This window comes from Carassius auratus, unplaced genomic scaffold (assembly GCF_003368295.1).
Source record: "Carassius auratus strain Wakin unplaced genomic scaffold, ASM336829v1 scaf_tig00026425, whole genome shotgun sequence".
NCBI lineage: Eukaryota > Metazoa > Chordata > Actinopteri > Cypriniformes > Cyprinidae > Carassius > Carassius auratus.
The window spans coordinates 41,306-59,620 of record NW_020525514.1 but is presented as its reverse complement, the minus strand read 5'-3'; the positions used below and the strand labels follow the sequence as shown (position 1 = coordinate 59,620).

Here is an 18,315-nt window from a genome sequence, read left to right as displayed (position 1 = left end):
TACGCAGTCATAACACTTCTGCTGTTGTCTTCATTACTGCCGTGTTGTGCACAGTTGTGATTTGTCTTGTGTTCTGATCTCAGGGTATCATGCTGGTTTATGATATTACCAATGAGAAATCATTTGACAACATCAAAAACTGGATTCGAAACATAGAGGAGGTGAGTGTTTCAGTGCCCAATTTATCTAACTTAACGGTAACACTTTAGATTTCAAGGCTTCTGCTGTGTTCAGTGCTTGCATAATTTCATAAAGGTTTGCATAAATGGCTATAAATAAATAATTACACTTCACATAACAGAGAAGCATGGGCTTGTTTCTCATTAATGCATGAACTGGTTAAATGTATAGTTCAAATGCATTGCATTTTGCTTTGCAAAAGTGTCTGAAAAATACATTAATGTAAATGTAAATATTTGCCTATTTCTTTTTTAATTCTAAAATAAACATTGAAATGGACGTCTTTGGCCATTGCATCTCACTGCTTTTTGTCTTCTAGCATTTTTCTGGCATAAGTGTTGTGCTTTTATAACGACATATCCAGTAAATAATAGTTTGAATATGAAAGCATGTAATGTGAACTCTTATTAGCAACTACCAGTAACCTAATTACAATTCATTCAGACCATTCAGTTTTGAAAATATGAAGCATTACCAGTGTAAAAATAATGTTTGCATATTTAACAGCAAATTATTACTGTTCATGTTCTTTTGTTTTTCAACCCAGCATGCATCAGCGGACGTAGAAAAAATGATTTTGGGCAACAAATGTGACATTAATGAGAAGAGGCAGGTGTCAAAAGACAGAGGCGAGAATGTGAGCAACCTTGTTCCTTGAGCTTGATGCTAGTGTAATATTATTTAACTTTCAGTGTATAAGACTCTGCAGTACTTGTATTTTTATACTAAAACCTGCCTGTTCTCATTTAGCTGGCGTTAGAGTACAGCATCAAGTTCATGGAGACGAGTGCGAAGGCAAATATCAACGTTGAGAACGTAAGTCTAAATGGCTTTGATAATGAATCTTCATTTCCTTATCATATTTGCGGCTGACTGTTTTAAGGTCTGATTGAAGCATAAATGACGTTTTCTGCTCCTACCCACAGGCGTTCTTAACACTCGCCAGAGACATAAAAGCAAAGATGGACACGAAAATTGGTAAGACTTTCCCTTTCTGTGCTTTAGGTTTGTGTAAAAATGAAATTTAGATTGATAATTGGGTGAACTTTACAGGAAGGTTTCATTTGTTAACATTAGTTGTCTACAGAAGTCAACATGAACAATGAGCAATACTTCTACAGCATTTATTAATCTTCTATCTGTTAACATAGTTTGTTGCTCTGTGTATAAAACAAACATATTAACTGACACTAACAAAGGTTAAGAAATGCTGTTTGTTCATTATAGTTAATGCATCAGTGTTAACCAGTGAGACAGCTAGCATGTGAAACAGTATGAAGCAAACATTACGTTTAATCTATTGCTATGCAGTTATCTTGGAAATAAGTTGATTTTGCATTAAGTCAACTTTTGGATGTCTTATTAAATAAATAGTAAATAATGACAATTTTGGTAATACTTTGCTTAAAATCTTTGGAAAGCTTTTTTTTTTATAGCCTTTAATGCAGTATAACAGTTTTCTTAATGTACAATGTAATGCATTATAAATTTACATTTATGCATTTAGCAGGCGCATTTATCCAAAGCAACTTACAATTGCATTGAGGTTAACAATTTCTCCTAACATGTTCCCAGGGATTCGAACCCCCAACTTTGCACTTGCTAACACAATGCTCTACCACTTGAGCTACAGGAACACAATTAAAATGCATTATAATATTTGCAGATTCCTTGTTGCATCCAAAATTGGTTGTTTTATCATAGTTTAATGCAGTATGTATTTTCATAAATTATAAATGCCTAACATTTGATAAGATACATATTTAAATCTGAAATTTGTTGTTTTTCTTGTTTTTTTTATATGCATTATAATTTTTTACGGTGCAACAATGACTAGATAAGTCTAATCAGAGGCCTAGATTATAAATGTTGTTAATGAGATCATTATAAGGTGCATTGTGAGGCATAACAAATGCATTAGAAATACTTTTAGAATTAATTATATATAAAGGTTTCAAGAAATTGTTACCACAATTTTCCTTTTAGAAGAACAAATCTGATATCTCTTGCTCAGTCTGATGAGGTTTGTTTCTCTTTGCTAACGCAGGAGGGGAACAATCCTCAGGGCAGCAACCATGGAGTGAAAATAACCACTGAACAGCAGAAAAGAGCAGCTTCTTCCGCTGTGTGCTACTGTGAAGACCAAGGCCTTACTGTCAGCCACGACTGGACTATGTTCTCCTTGTTAGCACTTCGTCCTCCTTCCTCTTTATCCCATCTCTTCTCTTCTTCCAGCCCAAGGGCAGTCGGAGTTCCATGCTCCTCTTAGCTTCTTCCATTGACAGATTAGCGATGCTGCTTCCTCTCGCTACGACACTTCTTCCTCTCGCTACGACACTTCTCTGATGAAACCGTGTAGGGAATGCATTGGTTCTGCAAGTCAAGGTGAAGAGCTGGGTGCTGCAACATCATCACAGTAGCTCCATGCACCTAAAGGAGATCCCGTATCTTTGTTTCAGTCGCTCGTTTTGAGCACACAACTGCCAAATCGATCCATTCCTTCACCACAGAGCGTGCTCTGATATTGAGCCAGCTTGAGAGATACATGGGACTTTATTTCTCTATCATTCCATTTCATGCATTCTTCGACAATCACATGACCTTATTAGTAGAGGAATATTATAACTCGCCTCTTAGATGCTTTCTTTCATTTTTTAAAAAGTAAACATTTAGCTTTTTTGTCCCCAGTTTTATTTTCCACAAAAGTGTTGCATTCACAAACTTAGTGCAGTCAAGGTTTCATATTAAACGAATTAAGATCCTGCTTTTTATACATTGAGACATGTTTACTACCACCTTGTTAAAACTAACCTCCCTTTTTTTTTTACATGCACATGAAGCTATTTCCAAATGCAGTGACGCGAGCTTTCCATTTTACATTCCTTCGAATAAATGCAAACCTCCGGTCTTGCTTTATTACGACCTGAAAATGCCACAACATGAAAGCGTTCTTTAATTAAAATGAAATGTAGTCCTAGATAGGATGTGTAAATGCTGAGTTTGTAGTGTTTTGACAAGTATGCGTAACCAAAAGCAATGAGTAAGGGTGACTATGTAACCAGAAAAGCAGAGCTATACTTAAGAAAGCACCTCGCGTATACAGAAGCCCATGCACTTTATCAGTATCTTTTGTGTTGTGTGTAGTTTGCGCCAAGTGATAGTTGTGCATCATAAAGACATGGATTATGACCTGCCGAGTTTTGAGGTTAAGGCGTTTTCATTCCCCCAAGGAACATTTCTACAAGTCTTGAATGATCAGTTCTCCTGATAGAGGCTAAAGCTAGTTCTGTGCATTGGCTGCTGTTGGAACTGTTTGAATAAATTAGTTTGTGTATCATCTGAATCACAGTCCTACAGCATGTCAGTCTTATTAGTTTGGGTTGCACAGATTTGGTTCATATAACTAGGCTTAACTACCAAGAACACAGTAATCAACCATTCTTGAGTTCTGAATAAAATCATAAGCACATGCTTCTAATTAACACAAAAAATGCAATGCTTGGGAGTTGTTGGAGTTGGATATGTTTTCTCTCCAGCTGATCAGAGGAGTCAAAGCCGCTTGTCACAAAAGACTCTTATTTTGAAAAGTTGTGTAGCATTGCAGTAATACACAAATGTACGTTTTGTATTCATATTGTAAAATGAAACGTGTCAGTTGGTGCATTTGTGTTCTCCAGCAAACTGAATCACAATCTTTTCCAACCCGTTCGCTTTGAGTAAAAACAAATTCTCCATTTATAAGAATACAAAAAACCGGTCAAGGACATCTCCAGGTCAAATTTCACCCTCAGACCTTAGTTATCTTCACGACAAGCATGGCATACTTTTTATATACATGTATAAACACAATATAACAACTATTTGCATATCAGGGCAGTATGTATTGTAGTAGCCTTTTTTTTTTACACAATTTGGGAAGTTATTTGTCATATTCCATATGTTTTTGGAGTGAAACGTGACTTGGATGCGTGTTTAAGAGAAGCACAGTGTTTGACTATTTTGTTCCTGGGAAGCGAGAAGAGAATTTCATGCACTTCTGCCGCAGTATGGCGCATCCTAAAAATGTCCACTTTCCTTTTCTTTTTCCAAGCTTAAATGTTGAGCTGCTTGAAACGACTTCCTGTTTGCACCTTGTTCTCTTTCCACCTCCAGGAGACGCTGTTTTGGGTTCATATTTTCATTAGAAGTCGGCCCGTCTTCATCTGTACCCATGACATCTCTCTTCTCTCGCTCTCCAATAATGCCGTTTGTCTTAATAACTAATACTTGAGCTTTCGTTTTGAATCTATGCATCATGAAGGTGATACTGTTGACCTCTTGTGTGTTTATTATTTTCTGTTCATTGAAGCGTCGGTCTAGATGTCTGTTCTGAGCTGTAGAGGAGATGTTAAACACAATTTAATCAACAGACCGCTGGCAAACCATTTTTATTTGATTTGCAAACATACCAAGTGGAAAAGAACATTAGCAAACAGGTACCGCTTTCTGTCTGTCATGTGGTGTTTGAGCAGTGATGCGTACGTCTGTTTAGTTTAGTTTGTCGTCTTGTATTTCTAGATTTGACTGTCATCCATATCATTTACAGATTCTTTTATATGACCGTGTTTTCATTCGTCCATTCTGAGGTAACTGGGGAGATCTGTAAATTACATTTTGGTATAAAAACAAAAAAAGAAGAAGAAACGATTGTAAATAACTCTAAAAAGAGATCTACTTAAATTGTACTGTACTTTCTAAAAACGTTGAAAAACTGATCTACAGTTTTTGTAGATATCTGTACTTTTGATTTATTAAAATAAGATTCTTTTAAGAGATGGATTTGTATGCGTGTTTAATATTGACGGATTATTGATTTTCAGGTTATTAAAATAATAAAGCTTTGTATTCCATGCACAGTATTTGCTTACGTTTAAGAAAAGAATCCTTCTGTTTTATAAAACATTGCATTCTTCTTATATTAAACTAAATGTGAACCTTTCAAGCAGATTTAGTTTTTCAGCTTCTAGTAAAAATATGAATAAATTGAAACAAAATTAGTTTTATTTGTAACTCTGATATAATTCTACTGATGAAACCATGCACCCATCAATAGTCTATAAGTATTTGACATAAAATAATGACAGTGATGTTATAATTATTTGGGGACAAGTCAATATATTAAAGAGATAGTTCATCCAAAAATGGTAATTCTGTCATTAATTAGTTGTTAGTTATGCATTGATAAAAAAAATAAAAACAAATCTGTGACATCAGTGGTTCAACCCTAATGTTATGAAGCTACGAGAATACTGTTTGTGTGCAAAGAAAACAAAAATAACAATTTTATATATTTCTTATCTCAACCACCAATCACGAGAGGACCACTGATGACAAAATAATCGTTTTTGGATGAACCATCCCTTTAATGTCATAGATGCCTTAACTTGAGCTTAAGGGGTTTTAAACCATGTTTTTTATGTATTTTGTGTGGTTTCGCCAGTATATACAGTATTAACATATATGTATTAATACTGTATATACTGGCAAAACCACTTAACATACAAAAATTAAACTAAACTTTAAATGAAAGTTTAAAATATGACTATACAAACTAATTCATAACAACTACAGTAGTATATAAATAATAGAATATATTATTATTTAATTAAATCCAATGCATAATTGTATTACATTCTTTAAAAAAAAAATCACTTAATAATTAAATTAAATGTTCTGAACTTGAGGTTTGGGTTTTAATACACATTTTGAATGGTTAAATATCCGTGTTAATAGATTCAGAGTTCAATTGAATTGAATATATAAATTATAGCAACAACAACAGAAATAAAAATCAACCCTTTCTATTATTTTTTGTGTAAGAATTTATTTAGACTTTTTAATAGTACACAACAAGCAATATACAAATCTACATCTTTCACAAGCGACCAACCCAAGCTCCTCCATATATTAAAATCTGATCTCTATGTACATTATTTACAGCGTGATCCAGTCCAGATTTCAGGTCAGAGATGAATGAGGTTGGTCAGTGACAGCCGCAGCTGCCGGCCACCATGTCATCATACTGCTTCAGAACCACGTTCTCATCGTCGTCAAAGTACAGCAGGTTAATGCTGAAGAGCTTGTCCGGCACGCAGCAGGGCGTCTGGATGCCTTTGGTCAGTTTGAGGGCGTTGATGATGGACTGGACCGTGGCGTGGTTGGTGGGCCTCATGTTCTGACCCAGAGGAAACGGACAGGAGCCTTTGCAGTGGTAAGCGTTGTATCCGCGAGGAGACACGATCCAGCCGGACCAGCCGATCTCCTCGAAGTCCACATAGAGCGGCAGACGCTGACACGGCATCTTCTCCCCGCTCTCATCATAGTCTAAGGAGCGAGCGCTGCGACGAGCCGTAGCTGAGAGAGGGAGGCTGGGAAATGGGAGACTGGGGCCAACCGGAGAATCATCTGAACCTGAAAACAAAGAGGAATCGGGGTTTTTCTTTTTGCCTCTAAATATGAACATCCTCGTGCAAGGCATCCTCAATTTAAAATCTGAAAGTCACTTTTTAGCAAAGGCCCATTTTATACTGTGAAAAATGATTATTTAATGGAAAAATATAATAGAATTATATATTTATAATTTTGAAAATATTATATCAGATTAATAGTATTTTTTATATTTTGGATTAGTTCGAATTTTAGTTTTGTTTCAACTACATTTGAATTTTATTTAAAGTTTTAGCAAATTTGTCAGTTTATTTGATTTTATTATTTTTTATTACAAAATATAATACAAATATTTTCATATAGTTTTTATAGTCATTCTTTGTTATATTGTTAATAATTTTAAATACTTTTTTGTGGTTTAAGTAAACTATTCTATAAATTTTTTCCCTTTTGTATATTGTTAAATGCTTTATATAATTTTTTTTTATTTAAGCACTTTTTATTAACTAATTTATCTTATTATTTAATACATCACTTTAGTTTTTTTTTATTTACTTATTTTTATTTCTTTATTTGTAAATACTTTTTACACATAACATTTTTTACTTTAAGTTTTTTAATATTTTATTTGCTAAATCATTTCAACTAACAAATTTATTTATGTTTAAGTTAAATATATTAACCCTGTTTCTATTACGATAGTAAAAAAAATTCTACTTCTTGTAGATGCATTATATGAAGTATTATTTTTAAACAGTTTTTAAAATAGTTTTTATTATAAATTATATTTTATTTATTTATACTATAGTTTTTTTTACCATTTACAATAATGCTTTATTTTTACGTACATTTTAGATTTTTTTTATTGCTACATTTTTTGCACTGTTTTTTTCAAACTTTTCCAAAGATCTCCAAACCTCCTGGTTTAGGACAAGATGTATTTATATGAATCCCTACACCTAAACTATCGCTCGTGAAGCTCTCATTTGAGATTATTGTTTAGAAACGTCTGAGAACATCTCTTAATATGTCAAACCTTTAGGCGTGATCTCCAGAGAAGCGGCCCGTCTGCCGTCGTCGGTGAAGAGGACCAGCATGGGCTGTTTACTCTGATGGTGGTTTCGACCCGATGCGAAACGCACGGTTTTCAGGTCCATCTGAAGACCTGCTAAAGTCCTGACTGAGACCAGGAGCCCCAGATGACTGCCCTCATCTGACATCCAGGAGTGCGCCTTTGAGATATAAAACACATTTTTTATTATTGAGGAGAATTTGCACAAGGAAGGCACAGAAAAGCTTTCAGAAAGTGTGATTTTAGTGATGCTCACAGCTTGAGTGATGGTGAACACCTCCCATCCGCTGGAGTGGATGGGTACCAATCTGGACGAGAGCAGCTTATTCCCTCGTGAGACGTTCTTCTTGCTGCTATCGAGAACCTGATAGACACTGACCTGCACAGAAACACCTCTGCAATGATTAACCTGAACATCCTTCTTTTAGAAGCGCATCGTTTTCTTTCCAGACTGTGAATACTGTACCTGACAGAAGTGATGTCTGTTGAAGGTGAGCGACGCTTGTGGTCTGAGCTTGAACAGATGAAGCTCGGCCGTGAGGATCTTCTCACTCTTGGCCACCGTGGACAGGTTGAAGAGGAACTCGATTTGGTCACTATGCACTACAGAGAGAAGTCGTGATGAGAAATAGCACACAATCACATATACTTTATCGCCATCTCCCACCTCGATATATTCAGATCAGCGGCTGGTTAATATTAATGAGCCATTCTCAAAACCTTAGTCTTGCAATCTTGAATATTTGAGTATATGCTTGACTCAAGTTAAACTTAAAACTAAAACATACACTTGAATTTTTACTTATACATTCTTAGGGTCAAGCTAATTCATATTTCATACAATAAAATAAAAAATAAACATATTATCAAATCATTGAGAATTTAATTACTTGATTTTTAGTTGACTGACTGTCTATCATATATATGAATATACTTAAATATATAAAATTAGGATTATTAATAATAGTAATTACATTTTATTTTATCTATCTATCTATCTATCTATCTATCTATTTATCTATATATATATATATATAAAGAGAGAGAGAGAGAGAGAAAATACAATGTAATTACTATTATTAATAATCCTAATCTTATATATTTAAGTAAATGCTTGCCTAAAGTTAAACACTAAACTTTTAGGCACATACTCTTATTCAATTCCATATTTGAAAGATAAAATAAATTATCAAAACATTGAGTAGTTACTTGATTTTTTTGTGGATCGGTCGTTTTTATGTCATGATTTAAAAAATAAAATAACCAAAAGACTTCTGGTTAAATTACTATTTAATTAAATGGTTTAATCTTTATAAAACTGCAAAAAACTAAAAAAAAATTTCAACAGATGAGATGGAGTTAAGATTAATAAGAAACAATTATTATAGCTAAATTAAAATTAAAAGCCATTAAAAAGTTAGGCCTACTTGAATTAAAATAAAAATATTTGTGTAGTTGTCATTCCCCATTTTCATTAAGTTATACTTAAATACGAAGAAAAATATATATACTACAGGCATTTTTTTTTTTTTTTAAAAGGAAAGGAAAAAGAAAAACCTTAAAAAACACAAGCCTCCAAAATTACTAAAACTTAATATATATATATATATTGCCAACATTTTGCATGCTAAATATGCGCTTTATGATCTCTGCCCCGCTTCAAATCAATAGAGAAATCAGAAGCTTACGTTTATTGAAGAAACTCCGGACGGTGTTTCCCTCCAGGAGCGTCGGGTCTTTGGTGACTCCGTCCACATCCGCGATGGTGTTGTACAGGTCCAGCATGTACTGAGGAGGCTGTTTGTGTCCCCGAGCCAGAGCAGCAGGAGGATCCTCCATCCCAAACACCTCCAGGAGCCTCCTGATGGCCTCCGAGCGCACTTGTGCACCCTCAGTGTCCAGCTGATTCACAGACGGTCTACAGATGCAGAGCCCCATCACACAGATCCAGATCACTGCGCGCAACATAGTACCTGCTCCTCGAGAGATGATGCTCTGTCTGTGGCTGCTGGAGCTAGACTGAATGAAGTTTGGCAGGGCTTTATATGATGTTGGCAGAGTCTTCGGTCAACAGTCGTGAAGAGTTCCTATTTAGTCGCAAATGTAAATCCGCAATCAGCGAATGTAAAGCAAATCTAATGGCGGTGTTAACAAGGTGCGAACTGGACTGGTGGTCTGATTGAGAGACCCTGAGAGGAAATTAGTGTTTATCCACAATGCTATGCTGTAAACAATACTTATATGTGTCGATTAAAGAAATAAAATTGTTAAATTGTAGCTTAGATGTTTAATTATGCCTATATCACGTTTAGTGGATTTGGCGCGTGCACCGCAGGCGGTCGACTTCCTTCGAAATGGATCCATTAATTGAGACAAAGGAGGATAATGTGATACAGGAACAATAATTACTTCTGCAAACACCGTGAGAAGGTTTCAGCATGTGCCCTGTGTTTTCATGGTAATGGCAAACACACCTGCTCAAACTGTTGGGTTTACAGTCTCGCGCGGCTCGTATGTTAATGAGAACATTAATTTGCATAAATGGGCTCGAGTGTGAATCAATATAGTTAATGCAAGTGTGAGTTACTTTCCTGGATGTTTTAGATTGGTTTAATTTCTCATCTGTAATTGTTTGTTTTCATTGGGGGCTCAATAGTGTGTTGATCCGGAGATTTCTTAATATAATGAGCTCCTGTTATATTAATGCAGAAGGAGACTGGTGTTGCAATGGCATCTTTGACTGATTTGCTTGATATCTTTCAAGATATCTGATATCTATCTTGATATCTATCTATCTATCTATCTATAAAAACATATAAATAAAAAAATGCAACGTTCACCACAAGTTTATAAATGTATAATCTTAGAATTATTTATTTTGGTTTACAAGTTTTGTGCACGTTTTATAATTTGTAAACAAAATGCATTGTATTTACAATGTAAATTGTATGCAATATTTTCCAAAAATGTAAGAAATTAGCTCTTATTATCTTATATTATATCTTTAAATATGCAAATATTATTTTACAAGTTTAGATATTTCTAATGTTATAATTTTTTATTTGAGATTACAAGTTTTTGTATATGGGTCAAAGGCGTTAAGATGTCCGCATCAAAATAAATGTAAAAAAAGTGATTTTGTGTCCATAGAAAGCACATTAAATGTAAGTAAAATGTCTACTTTTAAGGTTTCAAATAAGTTGTTGGAGAATTAAATGTCAAAATTTGGTTGAAATAATGTTACAATGTCATTCAGTGTAACACAACATTTATGCAAAAATTCAAACAACATGCTTATTCCGACATGTACATATTAAAATATCTAAATGAATAATGGAGCATACTGAATTTTATTGTTTTAAATTAGTAAAAATTTCTTACCGACAACTGGGCAAAACCTAGGATAGCGGCAAATGTTAAAAATGTAAAATTACAACTCATTAGTGTTTGGGGTGAAAGTAATTAGTCTTTGAATATGTCATAAATTGATTTTTGTTGTAAATATGCCTCACAAGATTGTTACACTGAATGACATTTTACTGGGTGTCTTCTGTAAATCAGGGGAAAATGTGTGATATTTATTTTTTGCTCAGAAAAACAAAAATAAAATTGCAATTAAATAAAACAGAAAACTTTTTGCATTTTTTTTGGGGGGGGGGGGGGTGTGCTACAACAGTTTAAAGCAGTATTACACTTTTTTCTGCTTAAACACTTTTTCGTCTTTGACCCATATAGGCTGTTTCTTTTATACTTGTTTGAAATTTTGTGTATAAATTGTGAATTTTATGTTTCATAGTCCATGTTGATGTTTCAGTTGTCGTACCCACAATTGCAAAATTGGATTGCTTTTTTTTTTAATAGTTTGCAATATATTTTAATTGTCTCTCTGTAATGATCTATTTGGGATTACAGCAGGCTATTTTGCAACACTTCTTTCACATTTGCATTTTCTGCCAAAGCTTTAATTATTGATTGATTTGTAACGTGATTTAAACCAGAGACATGATTTGTATGTGTAGCTTTCTTTAGTTGCTCTGTGCAGATTGTCATGTAATCAAAGATGGTGGACTCCGACTAAAAAACGTTCTGACATAGATTTTATTTACAAAATACTTTTTACATCATTTACATATATTACAGAATTATCTGAATGGCATCATGCCTTTAAATTGCCATCCATTAATGCACATCCCCAAACCTGACATTACAGCTGTGCAAATGATCTGTAGGGAAACTTCTTCAAGTGTCACTGTAGTGGCTGCAGTCGTCCAGTAGAGGACGCTGTGTTTAAGACTGGCATAGACAGGAAGTGATGGCCAGAACAGTGCGGATCTGGCCTTGTTGAGTGAGGAAAGTGTGGCTCTCGTAGTCTTGAGGAACACAAGCGTTGCCCTGTCCTTCAGCCCACAGCAGACATTCACCAGGATCAGACGCGCTCCTGCAGAAAACACACGAGTGTGTTAGCCAACATGCAATCAAATGCACACAGATCGTCAATGGCAAAGGTTTAAAGGTGCACTAAAATAACTTGTCAACTGTAAAAAAAAAAAAAATGGTGTAGGTACCCTAAAAATGAGCAATACTTTTAGAAAATCTGTTTAAAATGATGTTAAATGATATATAGTTACAACATCAATTACTAGCCAAATATAAATATTTTAGCAGATTTGGATTTCTCACTATGAAACTCATTGTCTACATCTGTTACTGTTAAAATTTACCAGCATGTTTATCGTCCAAGTATCGCACATAATAATGAGCAATAGCATTATTTCTTACTAAGCCTGTAGAACATATTGTGTGTATATTTTTACATTTGTTCATCAACATTTACAAAAGCTGTTTAAAATAGTTAATGTTAATATAAAGCTTATTTAGTGAGTTTGAGTAAAACTTTTATTAAGGACAGAAACAACATGATTGTACAAATTACATATCTATAGGTCCTTTTATAAACTCCACAGATCAAACGTTTGGAATAATCTGGAATAAAAAGTTTGGATATTTTATTCTTTTTGAAAGAACGGTCTTCAAAAGTTTGGAAAAACAACTTTTTTTCAGGTTTTTGTCTCTTCTGTTCACCAAGGCTGCATGTATTTAATCAAAAACAGTAATACTGTGAAATATTATTACTGTAGTTTAAAATGAGTGTTTTTTATTTGAATATATTTAAAAATTTAATTTATTGTATATATTAGAATGACTTCTGAAGATCATGTGATGCTGAAAATTCAGCTGCACATCACAGAAACAAATTACATTTAACAATTTATTAAAATAGAAAACAATTCAATTGTAATAATATTTCACAAAATTACTGCTTTTACTATATTTTTTTACCTAAAATAAATTTTGACCAAAAATAAAGCTTTTGTCAACATAAGAGACAAAAACGTTTTCCAATAAAAATTAGTTCAACATTTTTTATTTTTTTTTACTTAATATATACTTTCTAATTTTCATTTTGTATTCATTGAGTGGTCGTATTTACAGTATAAAATATTTCTATAACTACTGTCTAACTAAATGTTGAAATATATATATATATATATATATATATATATATATTTTTTTTTTTTTTAACTGTATTTCATTGTTATAAGTCTGAAAATCTACAAAGTATACTGTGTGTGTGTGTGTGTGTGTGTGTGTGTGTGTATTTCTGCTTTGGACTAAAGACTGACAGAGGTCACAGCAAACAGAGTTGTGTTTTAGTGCACACTATAAAGGGTGTGTGTGTGTGTGTGTGTGTGTGTGTGTGTGTGTGATCATGTGTTTGCTCAGCTGTGTGTAAAGTCAGAAGTGTGGCGTGTACCTGAGAAGACAGCGGCTCCCTGAGGTGCAGCTTCCCAAACATCTGCCAACATCTATTTCCTGTAAGAACATTAGCAACACAAGAGAGAGAAGCCATCAGGTCACCACCAGCTGTGAAAGCAGGACGGTCTTTTAACATGATAAGTGCTTTGATTTGGCACCTGCGGGGACCATTTGTGGCCTCCTCGCACCTTTTAGGAGTGCGGCGTCAGACGGAGAACATCTGGCACAGATGTGTTCAATAAGCATTCAACTCTGCATTAAACTTCATAAGTGTGAGGATTTTACAAGATTAAATGGATTAGTATCTGTTTTAGAAAGTAAGTAACACTTCATATGAATTTAAAATTGATTTTCAGGTGTCATTTTTACCTTTTTTTGGGAAATTTAACCCTATAAGAACATGCATGTCAAATACTTTAAAGCCTCACTCAACTTCATAAGTTTAGAAAATAATATAATAAAACACATTAGATTAGATAAACTATAAATAATTGATTTTTGATTTTAATATGTTGGACATTTTGTCACTTATGCATGGCATTTTTCCTCAGAAATAATATAAAAATTATGTTTTTGCATTAAACCAATGCATCTATGGTTTATTGAAAGCGTCACTTCTTCTGAAATATTAGGAAATGCACACTTGTTTTGTGTAGAATCTGCTAATGGATTTCAAGCACTAGTCATTAAGTGTTTAACATTTCCATGCATATTCACACTTGAGTTCAACGCTGTCCAATCACAGAACTGGAAATGCTTGGAGGGGGAAATGGATCATTAGATCAAACAAATGAAGAAAGCAAACATGGATCACTTGAAAATGACTCGTTTCCTTTCTGATTATATCAGCATTTACTGATGTGAGATCCTTTAGCACTAGATTATTGACTTTTGTTTTAGTAAAGACTTGGTTTGTCTTGTCAGAGGCTCTTATTAGCCCTTTTTAACTCCCAGTCAAGAATGTTTACTTGCCCTGTGAGACCACTGTAATATAAAATGATATCTTAAATTAAATTTATACCTAATATCTAAAATGCTACTTTCATTAATAACATCAACAAATATTGCTAGTTTTTTTAGATTCAACTACTGAGATAGATTTACATTTGATGGCTAAAGCAACCAAGTCAGACATGGATTAAATATATAATTTAGCATAAACTATGAAACAAATTAACCACAATTAGAAACTGGTTGAAAACTCTGGGAATTGTGCTGAAAAAAAAAAAAAACTCACCCTCAGACTGTGTACTTTGACTCCGTCATCATTGTACGTGATCTCGTAGTGATGCTCTACATACGGGACTCGGTAACATCCCTCCCTTAGTTTGCATTGAGCCACAGTTTGGATCAGCTCCACTTTGTTTGGAGTTTCAATGAAGGTGGAATCAAACTTAGTTGGTACGCATGAAAATCCCTCTGTAGGTAAAACAGATTATTAAAGGATTATGCATTTAAGCTCCTAGTTTATTTCCTGTAACCAACAGGGTTGATATTCTAGCGCGCACTGATGATAAAGGGACTTTTATTTTGTTTTCTCTCACCTGGTGCCCCTTTTGATCCGGTACATTTGCCTGCGTCTATGACGGCCTCGTATGGAGTCTCAGAGTAGTATGTTTTGAGAGATGGGGCTCGGACACACCGGCTCATTTTGGCTTCACAGTGACAGTCCTCGATGATCTCGACCTCCTGCAGACCTTCACGCAGCATCACGCGGTCCACACGCACCCCGGCCGGCTCACAGGTGGAGCTCGGTCCACAGGACGGGACAGAACCAGGCCACGAGGACGGATCCAGATGCTTCATCTACAGGGGTTATGGAAACAATATTCAGTTTGGCTTCTAATGTGTATGAATAGCCATTTATTGTAGATAATCACATTAAAATTTAAAGTCTAACTTTTTTTGTATGAATATATAATTTATTTAAAATAGAAATCTTTTTTAACATTTTACACTACTGCTCAAAAGTTTGGGGTCGATACATTTATATTTTTTATCTTTTTTTTAAAGAAATTAAATCTTTTATTCAGCAATGATATTTACATTTTTTTAGAAGTGATAGCAAATATTTATATTGTTACAAAATATTTCTATTTTGAATAAATGCAGCTTTTTTAACTTTTTATTCATTAAAAATGATTTCTGAAAGATCATGTGATACTTCACACTCGAGTAATGGCTGATGGAAATTCAGCTTTGTATCATAGAAATATATTATATTTTAAAGGATATTAAAATAGAAACCTTTATTTTATACTGTAATAACAATGAGCAATATTACTGTTTTTTCCCTGTATTTATGATCTAATAAATGTAGCTTTGATGAGCATAAGAGTCTTCTTTAAAAACATTACATTATATGATATATATTTGATATTTGATATGTATACATATATAAGAACTAATAATAAGCTACTAAAATTGTGTGTATATATATATATGTATATATATATATATATATATATATATATATATATATATATATATATATATATATAATGCATATTGTATGTATTGACAATTACTTAATAAAATAATTTTTATATTATTTAATTTAATTATATATTATTAATATTAATGTAAAATCATTTCATACTTAAATACATAAATTCATACTTTCTTGCTCTCTACAATCAAAAAAAGCATTAACTAAATGAATTAATGTGAATGTGAATATTTATATATACCGGAGGAAAGTAAAAAAATAAATTAATTGTTGAATCTAATAAGCAATTTTATTTTATTATTATTATTATTATTTTGCATACTTATTTTTATTTCAAGAAATGTCGCCATCTTGTGGTAAGCAGTAGGCTAGAATTGTTTTACCTTTTTGTATCGCAGGAAATCAAGCGTTGAGGATTCGGAATATTTAGAGGACATTAACCCCGCCTCCAATGACGCAGAGCGTGCTGATTGGCCACAATGTGTTCTGCACACACCCACATCAACATTCACAGGACTGCCAGAAATATCTGTTACACGAAAGAAATTACGTGACTGATAGTCATAAAACAAATATTTGCTCCAAACTACTCGAAACAGCAAGAGTTGACAACATAGCCATAAAACTGCATATTTCTATTGTATTTTCATCCAGCATTTTTTCATTGGTATTTATATAAAAGAACTAAACCAAACCTTTGCCGATGTAGATCACGTGACTCTGGCGTCTGCAGCAGGCTCTCTCTGTGAACAAGTTCCTGGACTCTGTGTTTTTACCTAAAACAGCTGTGACTAAATGACACAAATACACAAATCAATTGATATTATTAATTTTTTTTACCAAGATTGGGGAAAAGCATAATTTACATCAATGAAATGCAATGAAATATCATAAATTATAATGTGTGTGTATATATATATATATATATATATATATATATATATATATATATATATAAACATTTCAGTTACTTGAAATCCAATAAATAATAAATTAAATATAAGGAAAACTAATTGTTTTATTTTATTTCAGCTGGTCAAGGTAAGATTTCTAGTTTTCTAGTCTTGTCTAGTTTAAGTACTAAAATAACTAAAATTAAAACTGAAACAAAAATGAAAACACGTAGGCTAATAATGAAAAAAAACTAATAAAAATGGCAAATACAATTTTTATTTAAAAAAATATTAAAATTAATTAAAAAAAATGTTTTAATAAAGTTTAAATACTAAAACTTAAAAGGTAATAATAAAAATAACAGAAAAGTTTTTTTAAAGTAATAAAAACAAACACACACAACAAAACTATTAAAACTTTAAGTCGAATTAAAATGAAAATGGAAAATATAAAATAAAAACTAATGCAAGATATAATTTTTGTTTAGTTTCATCTGAAATGATCAAAACAGAAATAAAATGACTGGAAACTATATAGACACAGTATATATATATATATATATATATATATATATATATATATATATATATATATATATATATATATACACACAAATGACAAAAACACAACAAAACATTGGTCAGGAAATATAAAAATAAATACAAATTCAAAAAAATATTAAAGCTATAATAGTATACAATTTTTTTAAATAAAACATGGTAACTTATCTGTCATAGATTACTGTGGCAGTACCATGATACATGAAACAGCATGATGGTGAATTATTACCATATTCATATCCCATATTTTATCAAAAAGGTACTACAAAAATGTCCAAAAACCTGGTCTTTCCATACCATGCATACAGTATCATATTAACATTTTAACTGTTTTAAAAGCATCATATTCTATCAATCACATAACAGATTACATTCACATACATTACATTCAAAAACAGATCATACTGTAGTCACACGCTTCATTAAACCTTGAATTATAACGAGATAAACATGACCAACACTCACAGGTCTGATGGACGGTGCACAGCAGAAGAAACACACGCAGAGGCAGTAAATCCATAGTAATGTTCCTCACACACACCGTCAGGTCTGTGCCTTCAGTCCTGCTCCTCGGGGATATTTATACCTGCATGGGTTCACTGCTGCGGAGAGAAATAATCAAATTTCCTCATGAGTCTAATGCCTGCTGTTAGGAGGCCAGCAGATCAAAGAGCATCTCCTCCACACCTCTTCAGCTTCGTCATGTGTGCTGTCAGACCCCTTCCTTTCACTAATGAAGTGCTTAAGGGACTTTGAGCCACTAAGCGGCCCTCCTTTAAAGGTATTAATCAACTTTTATCTCAGGGGGACGGTGTTTAGCACCTTCACTTAAAACAAAACGGGCCCCTGCCCCCCGTCGAGAGCAGCCTTTGTGTTTATTCTACACCGGGACAAATGGTGCGTCTGTTTCAAAGTAT

At 33.2% G+C, this 18,315-nt stretch overlaps 3 protein-coding genes across 3 annotated transcripts; 1 reads left to right on the top strand and 2 right to left on the bottom strand.

The window, feature by feature from the left end:
- The first annotated feature begins 62 nt into the window (after positions 1-62).
- On the top strand, positions 63-2,281 carry LOC113078689 (ras-related protein Rab-8A-like). The gene is made up of 5 exons (XM_026251023.1): positions 63-161; positions 728-817; positions 931-996; positions 1,107-1,158; positions 2,228-2,281. Exons 1-5 carry the CDS (start codon positions 90-92, stop codon positions 2,275-2,277), a joined length of 330 nt encoding a protein of 109 aa, XP_026106808.1. The 5' UTR covers positions 63-89; the 3' UTR covers positions 2,278-2,281.
- Positions 2,282-6,076: 3,795 nt separating this feature from the next.
- Positions 6,077-9,980, bottom strand: LOC113078692 (bone morphogenetic protein 2-like). Its single transcript, XM_026251026.1, has 4 exons — positions 9,367-9,980; positions 8,145-8,281; positions 7,643-8,057; positions 6,077-6,630 (listed from the first exon to the last, which is right to left on the bottom strand). Exons 1-4 carry the CDS (start codon positions 9,644-9,646, stop codon positions 6,203-6,205), a joined length of 1,260 nt encoding a protein of 419 aa, XP_026106811.1. The 5' UTR covers positions 9,647-9,980; the 3' UTR covers positions 6,077-6,202.
- A 1,782-nt stretch (positions 9,981-11,762) lies between these two features.
- LOC113078696 (uncharacterized) lies at positions 11,763-18,104 on the bottom strand. Its single transcript, XM_026251031.1, has 8 exons — positions 18,086-18,104; positions 17,864-18,000; positions 16,640-16,735; positions 16,328-16,473; positions 15,040-15,301; positions 14,733-14,914; positions 13,494-13,552; positions 11,763-12,116 (listed from the first exon to the last, which is right to left on the bottom strand). Exons 2-8 carry the CDS (start codon positions 17,916-17,918, stop codon positions 11,966-11,968), a joined length of 951 nt encoding a protein of 316 aa, XP_026106816.1. The 5' UTR covers positions 17,919-18,000; positions 18,086-18,104; the 3' UTR covers positions 11,763-11,965.
- Positions 18,105-18,315: the final 211 nt, after the last annotated feature.